The sequence below is a fragment of the Ptychodera flava genome, chromosome 9 (assembly GCF_041260155.1).
Source record: "Ptychodera flava strain L36383 chromosome 9, AS_Pfla_20210202, whole genome shotgun sequence".
In the NCBI taxonomy this organism is placed as follows: Eukaryota; Metazoa; Hemichordata; class Enteropneusta; family Ptychoderidae; genus Ptychodera; species Ptychodera flava.
The window spans coordinates 31,403,075-31,427,589 of record NC_091936.1 but is presented as its reverse complement, the minus strand read 5'-3'; the positions used below and the strand labels follow the sequence as shown (position 1 = coordinate 31,427,589).

General features: G+C 39.5%; 1 protein-coding gene across 4 annotated transcripts; it reads right to left on the bottom strand.

Moving 5' to 3' along the window:
* Window positions 1–349: 349 nt before the first annotated feature.
* On the bottom strand, window positions 350–18,057 carry LOC139140658 (carbohydrate sulfotransferase 9-like). Of its 4 annotated transcripts, none has more exons than XM_070710033.1 (4): window positions 17,603–18,057; window positions 12,144–12,294; window positions 7,130–7,266; window positions 350–1,321 (listed from the first exon to the last, which is right to left on the bottom strand). In XM_070710033.1, exons 2-4 carry the CDS (start codon window positions 12,220–12,222, stop codon window positions 413–415), a joined length of 1,125 nt encoding a protein of 374 aa, XP_070566134.1. In that variant the 5' UTR covers window positions 12,223–12,294; window positions 17,603–18,057; the 3' UTR covers window positions 350–412. The 4 variants fall into 4 exon arrangements, with proteins under 4 accessions (XP_070566134.1, XP_070566133.1, XP_070566132.1 ...); XM_070710032.1 differs by lacking the exon at window positions 17,603–18,057 and adding an exon at window positions 12,492–12,634; XM_070710031.1 differs by lacking the exon at window positions 17,603–18,057 and having other exon boundaries at window positions 12,144–12,444.
* Window positions 18,058–24,515: the final 6,458 nt, after the last annotated feature.

Genomic DNA, 24,515 nt, shown 5'->3' with positions numbered 1-24,515 from the left:
CCCTCGGTCGACACATTCCTTTAAAGTGGAAGTGAGCAGATATTGCTACGCCTAGCTTTCATGTAGCTGGGTCACGTGATGGCATAATGATAAGGTACTGTTCCTGCTATTGTTAGGCCGTGTTTCTTATTTACTTAATGGACTGGGGAGGATATGTGAAAAAAAATCAACAATCTCTTCATCTCACGTACCTGGTTTTTCGGGACCGTGGATTGAACTTTACAATCTCCGCCATTGTATCACATACCATTCTAGCTATCACGCAGTTAAAGAAAATTTTCCCGCCCCTTTCTCCTACGACAGCCACATAAATGTTTACAAGAACTCAAAGAAATATTTTCTGTCGATATCACTTTTTAAAACGGAAAGTTTTATTGCTAATGATCCTTGCTCTGTAACCCTCTCCTCCAATCTACATAAAGTCATAATCAAATAATTCAAAATCTAGTGAGTAGGTCTGCCGCAAGTTTTTCAACTGTTCATCGGAGAGTTTCGACAAGTATTTAAGAATCATATCTGCCGAGGTGTATGTACGATGATTGTCCAGCTTTACTGACGGAAAGTGAACTTTGTCGGCGGCATTGACCGCATTTAGCACGTAATTGGAATCTCGTTCTAGAGTCTCGTACTTGCCTATGATGTCATATTCTATATCGCACGGCCGACACAGTTTGTGATATTGCTCCCAATGCATATCAATTCTCTTTGTATTGGCGTATGCTACGACGTAGCCAATGAACTCTGCGAACGTCACGTTGGTTCGCTGCGCCCTCAGCTCTCGGGGCGACATCTCTGGGTGAGCCCATTTCTTGATAGGGACACCAAAGGTCTCCATGTACCACCACTCCTGGTGTTTAACCCCCATTTCAAACTTGTCTCGGTACGCTGACAAGAGCCTCTCAAAGGGATGCCTTACGAACATAAATTTTTTGTACGTCTTCAGCCGTTTGATGCGTTCCTCCGGTGGATATTTCTTCAACGGCATGTGTCTTGAGGTGTAGTCGTGGTAGTGCGACTTTCCGACCATGCTTTCATTGCGCACGTCTCCCGCCAGCACCATCAGCACCCGCCTCCAATTAGAGGTAGCCACTTTGTGGATGGGGCAGTACAGGAACTTGTACCTGTCTTCGACGTATAGAGTCGTGGAAGCGGTTAGATTTTCAAGGTCAACATTATCAAGGTCAACATCCCGAGTGTGTAGTTTGGCACAGAGGTCACGCACGTGCGACTTCCTACTCCCAAGTTCATCTTTCAAGTTGAAGGGTACTTGCCCAGTGATGCCTTGATTTGTGTTTGTACTGTCATTAAGTAAAGCGCCATCCTGTCAGATAAAAGACAAAATAGAAAACACTTTGGATCAGTAGATTACGTGGGTGCGCATGTGCTGATTTTCCTGTCCATAAAAAATTATCTCACCTGATAATGGTACAAATAAGCCATTCACTGAAGTGTTAGTATGTCGTGACTATTACTGATGAAGTTTTGGGAAAGTCAATCCCTTACGGCAATAGTTTGTGTCCAAAAACAAATATTTTACACATGTCTGTGTAGCATAGTCTGACTCGGTCAGGCATTTTCGTCTGAAGTGAGGCTATTCTTTGTTGTGGGTCAAATCAAATTGTGAAATGCCTCGTTGTATCGTCAACGTACAAGACAAATTCCTGACCGACATTTGCCTCATACCGACATTTGACAACAGTATCGATTTATGCCAGTCAACGCCACAGAGTACAAACGCTTTGCATGCAAATCGTACATTCGAAACGGACGACCTCCGGAAAGAAAAGATTTCCTCACCTACCCACTCATTCACACTGCATCCATGGAGACACACAGACATACAGACCGTGACAAATACCATTGCCGCGTTGGGGTACTTTCAAGTATGTAAAAGACAAGGGCTTAACAACTTCAATTGTGCTCTCCATGCGACAGCGTGTTTCTGCAGCTTATAGATATAAACAATTGCAAATTTTCTTTGGACGCTGATAAAGCTAGTCATGAAAAGACAGTCATCATGAGCGATTTAGGGGTGGGAAGGGGGGAGCAGGAATTCTTTTTTGCTCGTATCAGTGGACATGGAATTAGAGAGCGGAATGTTTTGTCTTCCCATTAGCGGAGGGGGACTTTCACTTTTGCTCAGAGATCAACACAAGTAAAGCCAAGTTGGCGAACAGTGGGTTGCAGATGGCAAGGGGAAAACACTTTGTGACAGTGGGGTGTTTTAGATTGGAGACGGTGGGCGTGACGGTTCACTGTTGGCAGTTGGGAGGAATCTAACTGGCGGGGGTGTTGCAAATCGTAGTGGAGGGGGGGATTTTCTAGCCACTTCCTACTTTTGATTTAAATTTGTTCTAAATACATTAGCGTATTTACATCTAAAACTGTCTCTGGTTAAAATTTCTGAAAATCGGCCTGGGATTCAATTTTTGGCTGCTACTGCAACTTTCATGGAGCAACATTTTCATGACTGTGAGCAGTGCTCTTATTCCCAAAGAAAAAAATCATAGCATGTGTCATTCATGAGATACGAACGATGCTAGAAATTCGACTCTCGCCCTCTTCATGTGGGAGTGTGTCTCCTTGAATTATAATCCTGTCTGATATGATCTCACAGACGGCCCTGGATATATGATCACGTATGGGACAGGGACATAAATGACAACCATCATATGGTCATGCGGAAATAGCTTAACCCGAATGATATGTAAATACAATCTATTAATGGTAATTAGTAGCGTTTATGTTTCGGTAAATATTTATGATGGTAGTTCTTCTACGTATCATATTTTGATTTGCGTGATTCCCAGCAGCGGCGGTTGCGGGTAACATGCTACAGCGACCGGCAACATATGGCAAGTCCCTCCGGAGAATGTGACTATCAATATGTGACATATCAATATCAAATTTAAATGTCTAGGATTGACTATAAATAATAAGTTGAAGTGGAATAGTCACGTTAATGAGTTGGCCAGCAAAACCTCACAAAGGCTGCACATCTTACGTGTATTGAGTAGATTCGGTGCACCTGTTCGAGATCTGAAAATATCTATGTCTCGCTTGTAAGATCAACATTAGAATATACTTGTGGGTTGACGGAAAAAACAAAAAGATCGACTAGAAAAAATCCAGAGGAAAGCCTTAAAAATTATATATCCTTGCTTCATGTAGAGAAGCACAAAATATGCTTCAACTAAAATTATTAGAAGGCAAGATATTTGTAAGAAATTTGGTGAAAGTATCTTACAGCCAGAGCATAAATTAAATTACCTTGTTCAACCTAAAGTTAACCATAGATATCCAACGAGAAATTGTAACGTTAGAAGTTTCCAATCAAGAACCAAGCGTAAACCCAGTTGTTTATTGTGTTAATTTATTACACTATTGAATGTGGGTTTTTGTCACTTTTGATGTTGTTGTTGTTGATATGACTCGTAAATTTTGCTGTATTTGTATTTTGTTTTTTTAGAATTGTATTACCTCTTGTAATTTGACCCCAGGGTAACCATTTTGAGGTTAAATAAACCATTATTATTATTATTATTATTATTATTATTATTATTATTATTGTACTTGGGCCTCAGCCCAAGTACACTTGTTTTCATTCCGTGGGAAAAAACTCTGTAAATAAGGTATAACCATTTCTGGCTGAGACCAGGGAGGGCAAAATGTCTTGGCTTCATCTTTCTTGGCATAATAAATGGCGTAATGATGTTAACTTAATGGAAGTGCTGCTCTCAGCCAGTCATGAATAAGTGAGATGTGAATATTAATGCTTCTCTATCTGAGTTTTTGCCACAAAATCTTCTGAATATAATCAAAATGTGCATCGAAATGCAACAATTAATGCACCCTCCGTTTCCTAAGCGATGGCACGACCCTTGCTACACCCACTGGACGAGCCAAAGTGGGAGGGGTAATTTCAGTTTGGTCGAACAGGAGGGCTCGAGACCAGAATTTAACATTTAAACTTGAAACATGTTTAATCACTGACAAGATGTGGACTAGTGTTAATCAAAGTGAAAGTTTGAAAAGAAAGGTTTTATATCCCGGACACAATGAAAAACATTACGACTGGAAACTGTACCCCCAGTTGAGAATAGTAATGCCCACAGCGATGGAGAACACTTATCCTTGAGCTGAGAAAACCAGACCATCATTTCGAAATAGAGCTGCAGATTCGAGAAGCTCGTTCAAAATAGCTTGGTACACCCCATAAAGGGTTGGTTTCGAGTTTTGAGGGCAAATTTCGCCTCCTTCATATAGAAATCGTACGTTTGTTTTTCCAGGAGAACACACCATTTGACACAAAATTTGCATGTAAAGGGGTCGCCAGTAAGTACGTGGTCAAATCTGGCATAAGAAACAATATGAAATGTTGGGTAAAGCCAGTCCAAAATAAACTGATTTGAACTTTTGTGTTTTGTAATTTATACCACTGCAGTAACATTACCTTTTTTGACAACATCACACAATGTAATACGTTTTGAAACTGAATACTCCGACGTATTCTGTGTCTCCTTTGCTAAAAAACGGTATGCCGATTACCATGTAAGGAGATGATGACGTCAAGACAGATTTGTAGTGCGTTTGGTCCTGGATGGTGCACGAAGCTTTGTCGAGGTAGCTTGTGTATTTATTTCTAAATGGGAGAGATTAGGGTCGATCTAAACGAAGGCCGAAGAATGTTATGATACTCTAAGCGAGCTGAACTCTAACGCGAATGGTTGGATAATTTGGAGGATGTCTAGAACCGGGGTCTAGAATGATCTCGTCTCATTAAGATTATTTGTCGGTCAGTATTGAATTTCAACTGCGTCACAAGTTTGCGAAATGAGTATTCCGTCGAACGGTCAACGAACGATGTTTTAGAAATCTGGAGACATGGCACATCGCATTTTTATTTTAGTATTTTATATTTTACAAAAGATTTAAGAAGCAATGATTTTGTCGAAAATTCTGAAAAAAATATAGAAAGATTTGATCGCGAACACATTTTCACTTGGGGTCAACTAGCCCTGCGTACGATGCTGTGTGTTCCGCTACAGCTAATCGCCCCGCTCACCACAACCCTGCAAAGACCCTTACGTAGTAGGGTCGGTGACTTCAAATCCATTTTTGGGACTTCACGTAAAAAGCCAAATTACTGCCGAAATTCAGCGTTCTTGGGCCCAAGTCGTATCCCAGCCTACCTCAGCTACTCGATCGCTTCCAAAATGACAGTCTTTTATTGACTTCTCGTAAATAACCGTCGATGTCGGCAACTCTGTCGCTAGCCCTGCGTACGATGCTGTGTGTTAGCTGTAGCACATAGCATCGTACGCAGGGCTAGGGTCAACCGGATGCGCTATTTTGCGGGTTGCGGGTTGCGGGCATGAAAAAATGTGTGTTTTTTGATATCATTTTCGCCCTTCTCACACTTCAGATTAGTTCAACCGCCGATAAAAGCACAATTTTCAAAATCGTTTTCAACGCCGTTTCAAATAATTTATTGTGGTGAACACGATTATAGTCCTAGGAAACTTTTCAAAGTCACGCTGGATCAAATGCTTGAAGGGGGCATACCGGCATGGAGCGACTATCATACTGCAGGTGCAAGTCATACGTTCATGATATTAGGAGATAAATTATTGAGAGTCGGAGCTGCAGAACACAAACTAAAATGTTAGCAGAATGTCGTTCTCTGAGGTCGCGACCTCGCTTGAACCGAAACGGCAAAGTAAACTAAGTCCTTTGTTGTACGTCTTTTTCTTTTTAAAGATTTCATGAAAAATACACGGCATTTACAATACACATCACTTCTACGCTTTTTTAAGTCAAATCTTTCCTTATGCATTGCATTTAACTAGGCATTGTTTAATTTTCTGTATGAGTTGCCCTTGAACCGAATTGTGAATGGATGCATTACAAAGAATTTACTTCCTATGGCCTGATACTAGAAATGTAACATTTTCATTCCGCGATAAGTGGCGACATTTCCGAGGCGCGATTTTTTTTTTTGTCAGTCTGGTATTACGTATATTTCTCACTCACATCCATGGCAAGAAAGAAAAGTGATTCAGATCCCTAATTATTTGTAATGGCCAGGCAGCCATCATCATCATTGATAATAGACACATTCTAAAGGTTTTATTTCTTATATACTAAATGCCATATTACATATATTAGAAATCTAGCCATAATTCTAAAACCCGCAGCCCGCAACCCGCACTTTAGCAGATACCGGGGTCAACATGGGGTCGCAGCCATGTTGCCTCAAAACTTATTTCTGTCTGCACTCAAAACTAAAAATGTCGGATATGAACCTGAAAAATCGATGCAATTTCGTCAAAATTCGGCGAAATTTCAGCCTATAGACAAAATTTCATCTAGGTAAGGTAAATTTACTGAAATTTGATCGACAAATAATCCTGAGCTTGAACGTGACAGCTCGCCTTCTCCGGGAAGTCAAGTATCCAGCTGCCCATACACAGTTGCCCATATGGCCAGGTTTATGAGATTGTTTTCAAGCGAGCGAGCCAATAGAGCTAGAGGTCTGATTTTTGGTATATAGGAATAACTTAGCAATACAATTATTTTGACAAAATGTCACGTGACCTCAATGACCTTTGACCTCAAATAGATATATTTGTCCACAACTCAGTAACCACAAGTGCTACACCCTTCATATTTGGTATGATGGGACACCTTATGACACCACATATTGTACCTCATTAATTATGCGCATATCTAATTCTGAGCAAGCCAATAGAGCTGGATGTCCGATTTTTGGTATATAGGGATAACTATAGGGTAGAAATCTAAATATGCCCATCTAAATATTAGACATCTACCATCGAGAACAAAAGAAATTTGCTGTAATTTGAATATTTAAGGAGTTAAAACAATTTTATCTATAAATAAAGAACCCCTGCCTCAAACTCCACAAAAGTTGCTAGACATATTTTGCCGTTGTCATGCCATTGCTTCGTTTAATAACCAGTTAATCAAATGCCTAATTGACAGGAGAAATTCAAGACCATATTTGAATAGTAGTATATATTGTCCTCAAAATTACTCTATCACGGCCCAAGTACTCATTGCCTTCAGCAATACTGCCTTGTTATTATTATTATTAAAATAGTCTTACCAAATGTATTGCGTCGTTCTTGTTGAAATGGGGTTTGTTTCCGGGTTTCACGACGCCCACGGTTTCCGAAGCCCGGTATTCCTTCACTTTCTGGTTCATGTACTGCACACCGTTTATCATGTCACCATGGAGATAAACTGTAATAAGATAAAATATTCACCATGAGTGATTAATTACCACATAATTTACACTGGACGAGAAGGTAGTGTGGTCTAGGCACGGGGTAATACAGATATTATTCCCGACGTCTAGAAGTTATGAATATGATCAATAAATGTCATGTATTAAACCACGGTCCCTCTGTCCCTCTGGAGGGACCGTGATTAAACTTTTTTCATTATACAAGCCTCGCCAGTGTCGCGAGTGTGCTTATTACTTCACCCTGGCTATCTCTGTATGGTATTTCAAAGAAAACAGTCCATATCTGTGAATTGCCCTCCCTAATCATCCCCTTCATTAATTTCATATCGGCGCAGTAGAACTGTGAGGTACAACCTGACATTGTTTTATTAACAAGAACCTGGTTTATGAGTAAAATTGCCCTCAGGAAACAGGTTGCATTATCATAAGCATTATCGTAAGCCATCTCAAAGCTGGTTCGCTGGAACATATTTGGGTATGGCATTATTACTATGACAAGGTTAAGCAGGACAAAGTCGGCCATTTTTCATGAATTTTGTTTGATACGAGATACTACTTATATTATTTGACAAGTTGAAAGATACTGAATGAATGGGTAACCATGCATATATTCGACCCCGGTTTCAGACACGATCGATGAAACCGATGCGAAAATGAATTAATGGTGAATTCATCCTTCAAAAACAATATAAGTTGTCTATCTGTACCCACTGGAGTTGTGAAAAGGTATTCTATATTACAAAACTATCGGGTTAATATACTTTCTAATTTCGAAAAAATGTCGGGAAAAATAATTCTATGGTAATTCGTTCCAGTTTATGGTCTAACTTAATTATTTTCCAACTTTTTTCCAAAATACAGAAGTGCTTGAAAATATCAAACACGATTGGAACTAATTTGGGACAATTGGATGGTGAAGTAAGGTTGTGAGCTCATCTGTTTTTCTTTTTAAGTTACACACTCGTTTTTATGAGTACTTTGTAATATTGCAATATTCAGCTATATGGCACCAAACACTTTTGAGAAATTTGAAAAACATGAAGATCCAATTATCCAAAATTAGTTCCAATCGTGCTATCAGCAGTCGTTTGAAATATGAGCGAGGAGGAGGGGGCGGGCAGACAGACAGACAGATAGACAGACAGACAGACAGAGATATGCACAGAAAGAGTCTGCGGAGAGACTGACGGAAAGAGAGTTAGTGGAGTAAAGGTGGAGAGGGGCACTTGAAGCAAGGTCTCTCTTTCAATCGTCTCTTTTGTCCTCTGCGGTGATTTCGTATGTGAACTTGTGGTGATGGTATTCATAAAGTTGCTTGTATTGCGATGTAAAACCAACGAGGTTATTGTAGTTGTCGGTGTGTGGTTGGCTTTCGCAATTAAATTGAGTTTCACTGATCCATAAGACAAACCGTCATGGTTGACAAAGCTTGATATCTAGCTTCCCAGGCATACCCGCATGGACTGAGGTCCCTAATAAACATACATTAGCCTTCTAATTAAGATGACAACGTTTTGCAATCCCACGGCTTGCCGCCCTATGGTAGACGCGATTGCTGGGAAAACACGGCACTAGGTGTTGACTAACAGTATTCCCGAAATTATTGTCAGATGTTATTCGCAACAGGAGAAAAAAAATAAAATTTGACCGCCCAACATCTGTTTTTTAAAATGTGGATTTTCCACGGGATCTTTAGATTTTAATCGGTCCATTTTGAGACTGTTGTACTTAAGTCTAAGTGATGTTTTTTCGTCACTGCTTGTCCACTGTATTTTATCAATGGTCGATTCTTCGATTCAATCCATACCCCAAAACATGGGGCAAGGCAAATGATGTACGCCCAAAAGGTCTAATTGTTTTATAGATATGTTTTTTAACATTTTTTTTTCCGATCGAGAGCACACTTTAGACGCCAACATTTATTTCAATAACATATATATATATGTTTGACGTGCTCTTATCTTCCATAGAAGCAGTCGATAGCTATGGCTGACTAAGTCGCCTTTATGAACTATAAATTATACATATATCGTAGATAAATACCAGTATGGCCGGTACAATAACAAACTCGACAAAGATGAACTATTACAAGTATTTCACCTCCGATGGCAATTGTGTTATTATTACGTAATACCTATACACTAGTTATATTTCGCCTAGTGCCCTACAAGTCAAGAATTCATACACAAAACGATTGAATGACAATGACATTGACGTAGCAGTGTGAGGGGATCATGTCACGCGTGATATCCACGTGTACAGAGGATGATATGATGAGATTACATGTATGCAAATAACCACTGTATATAAGAGGTATGGGAGGGGGTAGACGGGAGCATGGATGTCTATTTTTTACATCCATGACGGGAGAAGGAAGAAGGAGGAAGGGACAACTCCTGGAAATATGCAACATCCATGTTTAAGAAATAAACGGTGTTATCTTTGCAGACTTAACTTTGAGCCACAACTACTCTTGTTTCTGTTTCCCGATATCCTCTTGCTAGCTATTCCCCGAAGGAAGACGGTGAGCTGTAATAACACTACTTTACTCATATCGCGGTACGACTGACCCCGCCTCGGTAATAATCATTGCATGAAATGGAAGTTGAAAAAGCGATCTTTAACCCTTGACACATAATGACCTGTCTACTAAAAACAAATTGCATCAGTTGCTATGGCTACGCGATGCTGTCTCTAGTCAAAACTCCATGACGTATGCTATAGATGTCATCCGGTGCAGGAGACGGCACCGGTAGCCTATTGCAAAACACATCTACGGAGCGCAGATATTACAAATTAATTTCAATTTGCCGAAAACGCAGTAACATAGAACACAGAGACACTCTCGAGAGATATTTCCCAAGATGCAATACTCATTTACATCGTGATAATACACATTTGCAATATTTTCCTGTACATTAAGTTACATCTGCTGAGACTATAACATATTCAGGGCATCCGTGTTGCATCTGAACACAAAACAAACATGACGATTCGAGTTGACAAATCGCTATCATGAATTATGAGAAACATAACATTATTTTCATTCCACCTTTTGGAAACAGTCGGAGTATTCTCTATTAGGGATTTTTATTCACCATTTTTAAGATCTTTTTAAATATTTTAATGTAGTTTTTTGAGTGTATATTTTTATTGTATGGGTCATCGACCTGAAATAAAGGATAATAATAATAACAGATTGTGATAAGCCGTTGAATACGATGTATTGCGGACTAGTTTAACAATCGTAAATATGAAAATTGTGGACAGTATCTCTCGGGCTCTGCGTACGTATGAACATGTAAAATCCGATGAAGCATTCGGTCAGTCCATGGAGCTACCAATGGTCAGCCACAGTCCGGAGGGACTATGGGTCAACCTATAGAGGTAGTTGATACACGTCTAAAATGTGTGGGTCAACGATAGTCCCTCCACACCCCCCATCCCCCACAAGTAGTATTGTCCCTAAATGATCAGTAAATAGATTGCATGGTATATTTTACAATGGCATGGAAATGTGTAATAGGCCTAAGCATTTCCCCTTCAAACAAGGCAAAATGCCTGCCGGCCACAGACAGTCGCATGGGAGCTGAGATCCCCCGGATTTCCTATCCCACACACAGAACGGTGCTGACGGTGTTGGGACACTGGCTGTCTCAATATTCATAAGCTGAAGTCTGAAGACAAGCGGACAATTACGTAATTAACTCCCATTGTTGATACGTCAACATTTACACCGGAGCTTTTGTATGTATTGGGGGTCTGAGCACAGACAGTGAAGCGGATATAATCTGAGTCTGAACTCAGCCATACCGGTTCTGGATTTTTTACTCTAATATTTCCCTCGACCACTAGACCATATCGATACGAATTTAGTACACATTTTTCATAATTTATGCGGCGACTAATTTCTTTCCGTGACAATTAACTAAAACGGAAAATGTATTATGATACTGATCATACCATAGGTACTAATTCTTCTACTCTAGCTAATGTTTGCAATGATGTGACAAATTACGATGCGCAGTGTCCAAAGCAGCAAATCATCGAGCCATGGCATATGTAAATGAAAGTAAAGGCCAAAGTAATTAAACTCTTTGTTTTGCGTCCCCACCCGCTTAGGTTTTTTAAGGTTTTCATGAAAAACACACACAGTGTATTTGAATAGGAAATTTTAGGACATAACCGCTTAGCTTTTCTGAACTAAAAATTTTGTTACAATTTTGTATTTGCTGCAATCAAATTACATTGTGTTAATTTCATCGTGTGTGTTTTTCAGCCGCATAGACGCGTACCTTTTCTCATTTTGAGTGGACGCAAAACAAAGAATTTAATTACGTTGGCCTAATTAGAGCGATAGGACATAATCACGGGCTGTTGCACCGTGCAAATCTGGAACCGATCAGAAGATTTCTCTTCGAAAAAATACAAAATATCAAGTGGACTAGATGTTTGTAGTGAGATGCACGTGGTTGAGATAGGGCCTGTCTAGTTGTCTTGGTCGCTAACACACACGAAGCCATACGCTGAACGTGAGCGAGAAAACAATAGGCTTATGAGCGCGTTAAGTCAGTTACGTACCCTGATCGATATGTTGGATATGTCAAGTACAATGGCAACGGGGCTGCACTTGGGTGTTTCTTCACGGTGTGCCGAAAGAGGTGATTCCATGTTGACACCTAGCGAACTCGTAAACGGAGAGTAATGACCTTGATTGAGCGATAGCGTCACGCGGACTCACAGATCATTACAGTATTATTAATATTGAGACAGGGCCTCGAGTGTGAGGTAAACCTAAATCGTAAACCTGACATTCTGTGAGCGAGCTTGTGTGGACATAAATGGTTAGAGAGCGTCGACGGAGATTCCTCACCTTTGTACACGGCGGCAGTGCAGAATAGTCCCACGACAGCCACCAAGTAGCGAGTCAGATGTCGACCGCTGATCCGCATGTTGGACGGCCGGCCGTGGCGCTAGCTCCTCTTCGCAGCGGCTTCTTTCGTCGAGTCGCTCGATTCCGGTTCCTGCGAGATGATAATTGTCCAATAAATAAACACACAGATCGAGCTTGCCGATAACAAGACCTGGCGCACGTACTGTGAAACGTAGCGAGAGAACAAAGCGTTGGACTGACTGACGTCTGATGATGTAGCTGTGGGACGCCGTCAAGCGATCGATGTCAGATTTAAAAATCAAATACCATGTCATGTTTTGTACTAACGTGTAGGGTCTCCTTTATATCTCCATGATACAAATAAATTGCAAAGTGTCGGGGGCTGTAGATGGAAGACGTCTTTCATAAAAAGTTTTCAGGCAAAAAAAACCTGGACAGGAACTTGAATTGTCGCTTCCCAGTGATTTTGTATGGAAAGCTAATAGCCGACCAAAGACAAAAGGACGCCGGTGAATGGCAATGTAAAGGTTGATTGGTGCACAAGGCGTAGCTCGACGAGGATACCGCGACATAGGCACTATAGGCATTATCGGATAATATTATCTAAGTTATCTAAGTTAGAGTCTAATATTAGACGAGTGGGGAAGGGGCAGATGCCCGACATGCTGTTTTATCGGATAATATCCGATAAAATCGATACTTTCGTCTAAAATCTACGTTAGAGTCTAATATTAGACGAGTGGGGAAGGGGCAGATGCCTGACATGCTGTTTTATCGGATAATATCCGATAAAATCGATAATATCATCTAAAATCTAAGTTAGAGTCTAATATCTAATAGAGTCTAATATCTGCCTCTTCTCCACTCGTCTAATATTAGACTCTAACTTTGATGTAAGTGTCTATATATTAGACGAGTGATGCAAAGGGAAAAACACAATGTATTAGAAACCTATCTAATTATGCTGTCAAGGTAGACTTGACTTGATTCTGTAGTTTAAGGTCGCTTGTGTTCGTTTCATTGAAATCGTTCTGAGGGGGTGTTTACAGCTGACTTCTGGAAATCAAACAATGTATGAACTGGATGAACATATGATGGCTGTACACTCGATTCGTACGAGCTCCGATCCATTCGGTAGCATCAGTCAAGGATAGAAATTTGGTCATTGTATGGATTGCAACATCTTCACGTGCAACGATACACGAGAAGCTGTTTGAAATGACTTTTTTACGGTGGCCCCTACACGCCACGGAATTCTACTACTTTTGAATATAAACTCTAATTTTTCTTGACAATATCTTTAATATTTGTAAGAGATTTTATTTCTCCACCGCAAACTTTTAATTTTGTACGGGCAACTTTATCTTAACATTATCTTAACTTTAACTTCTCGAAAGTAGTTTTAGTTTTAACAATAAAGAAAATATGTTTCTCAAAAGTATTTTTTATTTTGTAAAACAAACGTAAAATTTTTTCAAGATAACAAACTCCCCTACACGTCATGGAAATTTATTACTTTTGAACATAAACTCATATTTCTTGACAATATATTTAATATTTGTAAGAAATTTTATTTCTCCACAGCAAACTTTTATTTCTGAACGGGGAAACTTTATTTTTGGGGTAAACTGTTTTTAAAAACTTTTAACAAAAACACTTTAACTTTTAAAAAATAACTTTAACTTTGAACAAAATATTTGTTTCTCAAAAACGTTTTTTATTTCGAAAAGAAGTAAAAATTGTTCACAGCAAGAGTTTAAGATTTTTGCTGAGCGCGAACTGAGTTACTTAAATGACATAACCTTATGTTTTTAGAGCAGAAAACTTAAATTCTTAAAGAAAAGTTTTATTTTTCAAGAGTAAAATTAATTTCTTTATGGAAAAAAGATTTTCTCAGAGCAGCAAATTGAAATATAGTGAATAAAACTTTTTTCTCAATGGACAGAAATTATTTTCTGAAGACAACAAACTAATTCCTTCAAGATATATTTTCTACATATGAGTGTGGTTTAAGAATTTGGTAAAACTGAACTGAGAAAGAACGAAAAAGGGATGAAAAAGTCAAACTTACTTTTCTTCAGAGCGAAATTTATTTCTGAGAGGAGAAATATTTCATGTGAGGGCGCAATTACCTATAATGCATAGCAAACTCTTTCTAGCGAGAGTAAACATATTTTTGGGAAGAGTAAAACATTTTTCCGACGAGCAAAACTATTTTAACGGCGGCGGAAGTTAAAGTATCCCACCATGCAACACCCAAGTGTGATGACCCAGAGTCTCCGAGTTGGTAGCCGGTATCAGACAGTTCGTGTTCGTGTCGGCTACATGGACGATCTGCTCTCCGAGACAACCATGACTGACTTCATAACAGTCATAGCGATACGGGCACGCCCGCCCGGCCCTACCCTGCCTGCGTACGATGCTGTGTGTTGGGGCTGTATAACGCCGGGAACTCACAACATCGTACACAGGGCTACGGGCACGCGGGTCAGTTGCCACTTGTCTGAGTCCCCGAAGAACGGTTTTATGTTTGAGTGATTCGTCCTGACGGCAGACGGTGTGCGACGGGACCGCATTGGGGTTCTTCATTAGCTCTGCATTGCATAGCCCTGTGTACAGGTGTGTGTGTTCCCGGCGTTATACGCCGGGAACACACAGACCTGTACGCAGGGCTATGCATGGCAGGGCTGTGTGTTACCGGCGTTATACAGTCTCCCACCACATAACACCGGTAACACACAGCCAATGTGTGTGATATTCATTTTTTCTAAGAGGAGAAGCCAGATTCGTAATTTATAGAAACTGAAAGTGAACCGAGCCCGCCAGATTTGACCACAGTCGCGGACTGGTTTTGACTTTCACGTGTTTTGCGGGGTCAAAAACGTGAAAGTCAACCAGCCCGTAAAAGGCATATCCCGTCCGAAAACACCACAGCTGTGGACCCACAACTACTGTATTGAACCACGCTCGACTGTGGTCAAATCTGGCGGGCCAGGTTCAGTTTCAGTCGAAGACTCTATCAATTACGAATCTGGCTTATAGAAAAGATGACTATCACACAACATAACATTAACAACACAGCAACTGATGAAGGAATAGCTCTGCATGGCAGGGCTGTGTGTTACCGGCGTTATGTGGTGGGAAGCCGTATAACGCCGGTAACACACAGCCCATGCAGAGCTAATGAAGGAACCCAATGCGGTCCATCCCGTCGCACAACGTCTGCAGTCAGGACGAATCACTCAAACACAAAACCGTTCTTCGGGGACTCAGACAAGTGGCAACTGTTGAACTGACTCGTTTGCGTGCCCGTGCCCATAGCCCTGCGTACGATCTGTGTGTTCCAGGCGTTATACGGCCCCAACACACAGCATCGTACGCAGGCAGGGTAGGGCCAGGCTAGCTGCAGTACAGTACGGCAAACCGTCCGACCCAAATACCCAGGTAAAACCTCGAGGTACTGTACTGCAGCTAGGGCCGGGCTAGCGTGCCTGTATCGCCGATGAAGTCAGTCATGGTTGTCTCGGAGACTCTGGGTCATCAAACTTGGGTGTTGCATGGTGGGATACTTTAACTTCCGCCGCCGTTAAAATAAAGTTTTGCTCGTCGGAAAAATGTTTTACTCTTCCCCAAAATATGTTTACTCTCGCTAGAAAGAGTTTGCTATGCATTATAGGTAATTGCGCCCTCACATGAAATATTTCTCCTCTCAGAAATAAATTTCGCTCTGAAGAAAAGTAAGTTTGACTTTTTCATCCTTCCTTTTTCGTTCTTTCTCAGTTCAGTTTTACCAAATTCTTAAACCACACTCATATGTAGAAAATATATCTTGAAAGAATTAGTTTTGTTGTCTTCAGAAAATAATTTCTGTCCATTGAAAAAAAAGTTTTATTCTCTGTATTTCAATTTGCTGCTCTGAGAAAATCTTTTTTCCATAAAGAAATTAATTTTACTCTTGAAAAATAAAACTTTTCTTTAAGAATTTAAGTTTTCTGCTCTAAAGACATAAGGTTATGTCATTTAAGTAACTCAGTTCGCGCTTAGCAAAAATCTTCAACTCTTGCTGTGAACAATTTTTACTTCTTTTCGAATAAAAAACGCTTTTGAGAAACAATATTTTGTTCAAAGTTAAGTTATTTTTTAAAAGTTAAAGTTTTTTTTTTTGTTAAAAGTTTTTAAAAACAGTTTACCCCAAAAATAAGTTTCCCCGTTCAGAAATAAAAGTTTGCTGTGGAGAAATAAAATTTCTTACAAATATTAAATATATTGCCAAGAAATATAGAGTTTATGTTCAAAAGTAATAAATTTCCATGACGTGTAGGGGAGTTTGTTATCTTGAAAAATTTTACTTTTGTTTTACAAAATAAAATACTTTTGAGAAACATATTTTGTTTATGGTTAAAACTAAAAATACTTTCGAGAAGTTAAAGTTAAGATAATGTTAAGATAATGTTGCCCGTACAAAATTAAAAGTTTGCGTTGGAGAAATAAAATCTCTTACAAATATTAAAGATATTGTCAAGAAAAATTAGAGTTTATATTCAAAAGTAATAGAGTTCCGTGGCGTGTAGGGGCCACGGTACTTTTTCCATCTACTGAAAATCGACTGACTTTGACCGAGTCTAACTTTCAAGAGTACACCGACGACAATATTAAACGAATTATTGGTTCACGCGTCATTTTATTCCTGTAAATCGGATATCGCCTTTCTCCACCATAGTGGCATGCGTACAATATGGCTCCTGGCCCACGTCGATCCGTATAGAGAATTCAAAACATCGACGCAAGACACATCTGCTGCTGTTTATTCTTTTATATTTCTAAGTAACTGTAGATAAATATCACTATGAAAATAAATTGTGACTACTGCCTTTGTTACAGATATTCTTGTCCGTTTATACACTGGTCTTTTTGTGCTGGTTTCCTTCTGGTCTCCACCCCTCCCCGGGGGACGCACTCCCAATTGGAATAATTTTGAACCTCAACCACATATATGTAATTCTGAGTGAGGTGATGTAGTAGTCATGCCGTTCAACCACGGTCAAGGAGGGTAATACTATTTTGATCATGAACTTTAGACACGTGTTTATAATACCGCTAGAAGGAAACAAACGGCACTTGTTGAAATTTTGGGCCGTCTTAAACTTTGCCTCAAAATCGCGATCGTAAACGGCGACTCAATACAAAGGTCAATCCGCGACGATCTAAACGCCCCGTTTTATTATAATCGAGCCGCCGAGAAAACTAACGTATATGAACGTTTCATCGACGCTTATAACGAGGATCGCGGTGCACAAGTGCACTACTGGCCACCTCGCGAGAGTTGCCCGAGCACGATGCATGATCGTAAAATCACAGGTTCGTATTGGGCAGATATAGACAAAAGCGTCAGCAGGTGTCATCGTGAGGCCAAAGGGTTCACCGGCACTAGCACTTACCTGTTACAAAGTCAACTAATCTTGAGAAATTCTTCTCTTTTAGTCTCTTCCGTGGAATCTTCTTCTAAGTGAAAATATAAAGACAATGATCAGTTCAAACGTAACCTCACCCGTTGACTGCTGTTGCAGAATGAAAAAATACTTTGATGACAGCCCAAGTTCAGAAACGAGGTTATGATCTTCGTAGGGTTTGAGCTGCGAGCCGCTGGGGACGCTGTTGTTGCTTGTTTGTTACAGAACTGGTTGTTATTACATGTATCTGAGTTGAATTACGGGGCACAATGACACTGATGTTCTGGATGTTGCTGCGGTGATTTGAAGGGATGGCGCTGAGCTGTTGCTATGAAACGTCTGCTCCATCTCATCACAGTCCCTGTGATCTCATCAGTCAATTACTGTAATGTTATTCGCCTCTGCCTGCGCACTGCTGCGTTGCTGGGTGTGGCCCACTGCAAACAATAAAATGACCGTTGCTGATCCGAAAGTTTCAATTTGACCCGAGAGCGTTTGCATATTTGGTATGCATAATATCAGTAATTTACAGGTCGTGTTGATATTTTTAAGCTATGCCCCAATGGCTGTAACTACTACAACTGCATATCATTGTGTATGCTTCGGTCAGGGACGAACCATTGAAAATCGTGGGGATGTAAGCCGAAGGAAATGGAAGTTGATGTTTGCTGCAGTGTTCATCGTCACCTAAGGACATGCAAGTTGTGAGTGCCACAAGTTAAACTATCTCAGAGTCTGTATACAGCGAATGTCGATGGCGCCATTCCATATCATGAAAGTTGATACGAGTTGAAATGTAACGTTATACGTTAGCTATCAGTGAGCTATGCAAATTAGTTATTTCGGTGTTTGACCAAGCATATAATACGCAACGAATGTGTGAAAACGACTGACCGAGTCTCTGTGTCTGTGCAAAAGAGCATATTAGTCCTGTATAATGGACTTGCTCTTCTCTTCTGTTCTCCGACGCAAACTCCTTTTAGGGTTCGATAATTTTATCTCGAGATCGGTCAAAAATGGAAAGGAAATCTACAATACAAATGATATCTCGGAAAATTTACACCTATGTCGAGTTTGGAAAAAAAATATTTACGCGAAGGTTGGCGGGGAAAATGTGTAATGTTATTCACCTGGAAAAAATAGGGAGCTCAAAAACCGGAAAAAATTGTCAAAATTTGCAATACGGAAAATACATCAGATTAACATGATCGCCTTCTTCAACGCCTAATAATTCATCTGTAAGTATTTATTTTCATGAAAAATATGCAGGATGACTCGAATTTCACTATGATCAAACCTAGTCTTCTAAAATTCGACTATGCCACATTCAAAATAAATAGGCTTAGATGGTTTTTTCCACAGTTTGTATTCTAGCTTAAATACTTCTTTCCAAGGAATTTACGCTTGTCTTTCGACCTGACTTCATGTGAATACTTTGTTTTAAAAGAGCATGGTCATTTTTTATAGCAATTTTTACTCGGCTCATTATTTTCCTGGAATTTTGACCACCCCTCCAAAGATATGATAGTCGGACCCTGATAACCCGTAACAGCAAATGAACATAATTCTTTATGAACAGAAGTATTAGAACAAGCACAACCATCTTCCCGAGTCGTTTCAATTTTCTTTCGGCCTGTCTATGATTGTTATATTCATTTGAGGGACTGGGTCAGTGCATTACCGGTAAATAAGGGAATTTATGTACTCGCACAGCTGATTCAAAGTCAAGAGCACGGCAAACCCGCGTCTGTCGGAGTCACCTCCTAACCTGAAAAAAATAATACATACTAAAACTTTACTGTTTTCAACGCTACTGACAACACTTACATCTTTCATTTCGTCCAAATTACTCTGAGAATGGTCGTTGTCCCTTTAAAGGACTTCCAAAACTTTCTCATAAGTGCCGCTGTATGTAGCGTCACAATACTTCTGAGAAACCAGTCAACCATCCGAAGCTACTTTCAATGCATCCCGGCAAATTATTCCGTCGGTGTTGGCGAAAAAAAATCCTGCGCTATCTCGTTTTGCATGCTTGCGTGATTATGCATCAGGATGGCTCGGGTATGATGATAGCACATCGATAATTCGGTGTCCTAGATAACAAGATTAAGCAGTCAGCGCAAATTGCACTGAAAATTGAAAGTGTCACCCTTCATGTTTGATGAACAATACATCTGCGGCCATCTTTTCAAATCTGACAGACGACATTGGATAACAACCTCAAAACGCTCGTGGTCGCTTCCATATTATCCTCTGTCAGCTTTCTCCTCTGTACAGAGACCATAGCGTGATTTGAATTACATCTCGGAGACGGTCACATCTGCGCTAGAAGAATTTCAATACTATCGACTATTGCATTATTCATTCCCCGCCCGGGAATAAACGGAAATGATTGTTCGCATTATAATTGCTATTTACGTCTTTTCCAGGGTATCGACGCTGCAGTAACTGCATAGCCTCGGGGGTCAACATATAGAAATATGCCGGTCAACATTTGCAAAGACGAAAACTAATATAATATGACCATAATTTTATAACAAAATTGTTGTAAGAATTAAAAAATTCGGGAAACATAAATTTGAAAATATCACGAAACTTTGTATGCATGAAGCGCTGTAAGCACATTTTCCGGAGAATGAACATCACTTAAAAGGCATCGTTGTGAACCGCTGACCCTAGCAAATCTGTGGTCGACGACAGCTGGACTCATATTTTCAAAAGGGGCGAAAGGTCAAGCTTTAAGGTAACACTGTCTGTTTTTGGATACAATTTCGACTCACAGATTTGACGACAGGGGTAAATCCAAAAGCACCCTTATCTATGTGCTTTATTCACGATACTGGACTACGAGTTCTTCACTGCACGATTCACATTCAGAAAGACAAGGTACATGTTGTGAAATATGGCTGAAGACTGAAACCGAGAAAGAACAATGTGAATGGCCAAAATAGGCTGTTGTTTAGACATAGTAAAGTTGAACCCTTGTCAGGGAGGAGGTTATCTAACCCATGCAGGGGGAATATAACTCTTGTGGGGGTCATCTTGTATACACTATGGGAACATTATTTATGCACAGTGTCATGTATTTGGTGCGGTCTGCCGAATATGTCTTTCCCAGCCCGCCAATTTTTAAATTGAATCTAAAACGTTTCTTTCTAAATCTGCTGCCGTTCATTAACGTTTCCCATGACTTTTCTAATTAGGGATTGACAGAAATTTTAAGGGGAGGCCGGTATTTTTGGGGGGCGGGTCGCATTTTTCGCGCAAGCATTTTTGGAGGCCGTGAAATTTCACGCATGCATTTGGGGAAGGGTCATCGTTTTTAAGCAACTATTAGAAGCCAAGATATCGCCGCTGTAATGCTTCATTCGCAAATATCAAATCACAATACATTGGAATCTATTGGATAAATTATTACCAGTTTTCCCCTACAAAAAAGGCTATCTCTGTAGTTTTAAATATTCCTGATAATTTCTATAAATGTACTTTGCTTGAAGAGGCAAGTAAGAAGTGCATGTGTGTACAAGAAATTTGAATTTTTAAATTTCATCGAAAATGTTGATTCACTGCACATGAGAATTCATGAGAAAACTACGAACATTTTTTTTCAATATAAAGGTAGCAATATTTGTTCATTCAGAGACATTGGATATTTGATATATATGTACATGATCAGAATAGGATGGGTACAAGTGTATGTGCGTACAAGAAATTCGATTTTGGAATTTCACCGATATAAATTTCTCTATACACGGGAGTCTATTATAAAACTATGAATAATTTTTTCCAGTACTACAAAACTTGTAATATCTGTATGTGCATTTATAGACATTGAATAATTGATATAAATGCACTTGATTAGAATAGGGTGGTTAGTGCATAAGTGTAGAAGAAATTTGATTTTGAATTTCACCGATACAAATTTCTGTAAACATTATAGTCTATGGAAAATATGAATAATTCTTTTCTAAATTAACTAAATCTGTGCTTTTATAAGTGTTTGACAATTGATACAAATGTTCTTGATCAGTTTAACTCCAAAATGTCGATTTGCCTCTCATGGTATAGTCGATGGGTGAACGGTACAACGTTTCCCTCGACAAACCTGCTATATCTGGGTATTTATTATCAACGTTGTCCGAGAGTGATTTATAGGCTCTTATAAGTTTCTTGACAAACAATATTATAATAGAGCTGTCTGTACAATTACAAGCCAAACTATAAATGAAGGTAAACATTGGATCTATAGTCCCTTTTGATGTTGAATAGCCAATTGTACTGCAAGTATAGTTGATAGAATTATTTATTGTGAAATGTAACCTTTTTTCGTTGAATTACTTGTAAAAACTTTGCATCAAAGATATTTGTAAAGGCTAAAAGTAGTCTTTGAAAGTTCAAAGATACGATGAGAAATTGTATTTCAATTTTAAGACATTATTGATACGGAATATGATATTCAGGGGTCACTATTTTTTGCGCATGAAAATTGGGATACTATTTTTTCGAAAACGCTTGTGAATGGTCACTATTTTTCGGGCAGGTTCATTTTGAAAACTATCAGCCTTCCCCCTCCTGCAATTTTTGTCCAGTCCCTCATCACAGGTTTTACTTTATGAATGTTGCATTTTCATTTTCTTTCCGCTGCATTTAACGCTTGTATATTTTACCGTGACTGGTTTTTTTTGTATACTATATCTTTTTACTCAGCGTCTCTGATCGCACTTCCATGTGGATTTAGATGCTCTATAAATGATAAAATGTGATTAAATGACAATTATTAATATTGAAAACGAGTGCTGTATAAAGATTTACCGTCCTATGGGTATGTTAACTAGTACCGGGGAAAATCGGTACTGAAATAAATTTCTTTGAAATATGAATATTGCTGGTCAACATGCAAATCAACGGAAATATCACCAGCTGCTTCGCAATACCATACTACGGCACAATATGTGGCCAACACGCAACCGCAACATATTGCCACAATATATGATTTATATTACTAGCCGTGATAGTTTTAATAATCATTAGTTTTGATGCAGATGCTCCATATCGAATAAGATATAACTATTGTCTGTATATATCTGACACTCAAGTACCAAATTTTATGAAGTTTAACTCTGTGTAATAGTCGATATCGATTGCCATTTGCATGTACTCAATCTTGGCGAAGAACAAAAAAGGTATCGCTTACCGCAAGATGTCGAAAGTCAGTAACGTTTCCGATTAGCCGGCCCAAGCTGCACTGGTTATCGCAAACTCAATGTATGTACAGCACCGCTATTCTCGACACTCAGTTTGTTTGCAGGTCATTTAATATCTCCCCAGAGTACCAAAGCAAATATGTAACGCTGTACATCTGAACAACTGGACGATTCACATCAAGCTCGACACAACGCGTGTCGATAAAACACTCAAGGCACGGCGTTAATGGTCGCCTCGAGGTCCAATCGGCTGTCATTTTCTTGTTAATTCGCGCAGAAGGTAGCGATAGCAAAATTTGCCGTTTCTTCCGTATGAGATAGCCCGATGTAATTAAATTCTTTGTTAGCAGACTCCATTTGAGCAAGACTATCGCTTTGTTTTTCTTCATACAAATATTTGTTTACAAATTTGAAAATGTGTACTGCATATTTTCAGAATGTCGCATTGTAGTGTTGATTTGGAGACGGAAACGAAATATCAAAGTCTTTGATTTTGTGTTGGCTCTTAGGTCTATAATACATGAAAACCAATCAATATAAATTTGCGTGGGGAAACTTTTTCTCTGTGTTTTTCAACCGCTAACTTCTCAAATTTTTTTGGTGGACGCAAAACAAAAACATTTATTACTCTTGCCTTAAATACTTTATTGAGATACAATCTTAATGGTATATGTTATACACTGAGCGAGTAATAAATGCGGTGACTGCACTTTAACCAGATCCACGGTAGCTGATAAATGATTGTCCTGCCATCAACCGATAATTTCTCACGAATACAAATATAGTTACAGTGTATGCAAAATAAACACTGCGTTGGGGCTTTGCGAAATGAAAGTACTGAATAATTGAAACACCCGTGCTACAGAGGGGAGCTATATCTCTATAGTCTAATTGCATTCATTTCCCTCGTCGCCTTAGACGGTTCTTCGTATGCGCCACCTCAACTCACCGTTTCAGGAAATGTTATCAACAATCAGATATCATGGGGAACGGCATTGGTCAGAAATCACTTTCTAGTTGAATTGCCACCAGATTTTGAACAAGTAAGCTTTGAACAAGTAAGCTTTTAGAGGACATAGTAACCTCTGTAGCCGCTTCTGAAGTCCTACACTTTGAAGAGCGACTCTGCGGGTCATCTTATAGAAAAGAGGTTGTTTCTACGTTCAAGAATTAATAAAAAATAGGTCAGAAGAGTTCAACTCAACAAGTCAGAGTCTTTCATCAGCGAGACTTGTGGAACGTCCTTCACTGTCTCTTCCTCAATTTTCCTTCAGTGGTTTATTAAAGATTCTGTTCAGACTTCACGCATTTTCTGTCCAATACCACGGTCCATAGAGGGGTCATGCCAATACACAGTGCTCTCTCTCTCTCTCTCTCTCTCTCTCTCTCTCTCTCTCTCTCTCTCTCTCTCTCTCTCTCTCTCTCTCTCTCTCTCTCTCTCTCTCTCGTATTTCAATCCTGAACTTCAATTGCTTCATCCCTGACTTTATAATCACGTGACAATGGAACTGATGCCGTTTCATCAGGAGACGGAACATGGCTTTGAAAGAGGAGAGTTACGTCAAGAAGACACATTCCTTATATATTTTCGCGGCCTTAGATTGCACGCTGAGGAATTTCTATGGTGGTTTCCTATGAAGTGTATTGTCTTCTTTATAATCTACTTTAACATATGTTTCGCTTGCTGTACTCATAAA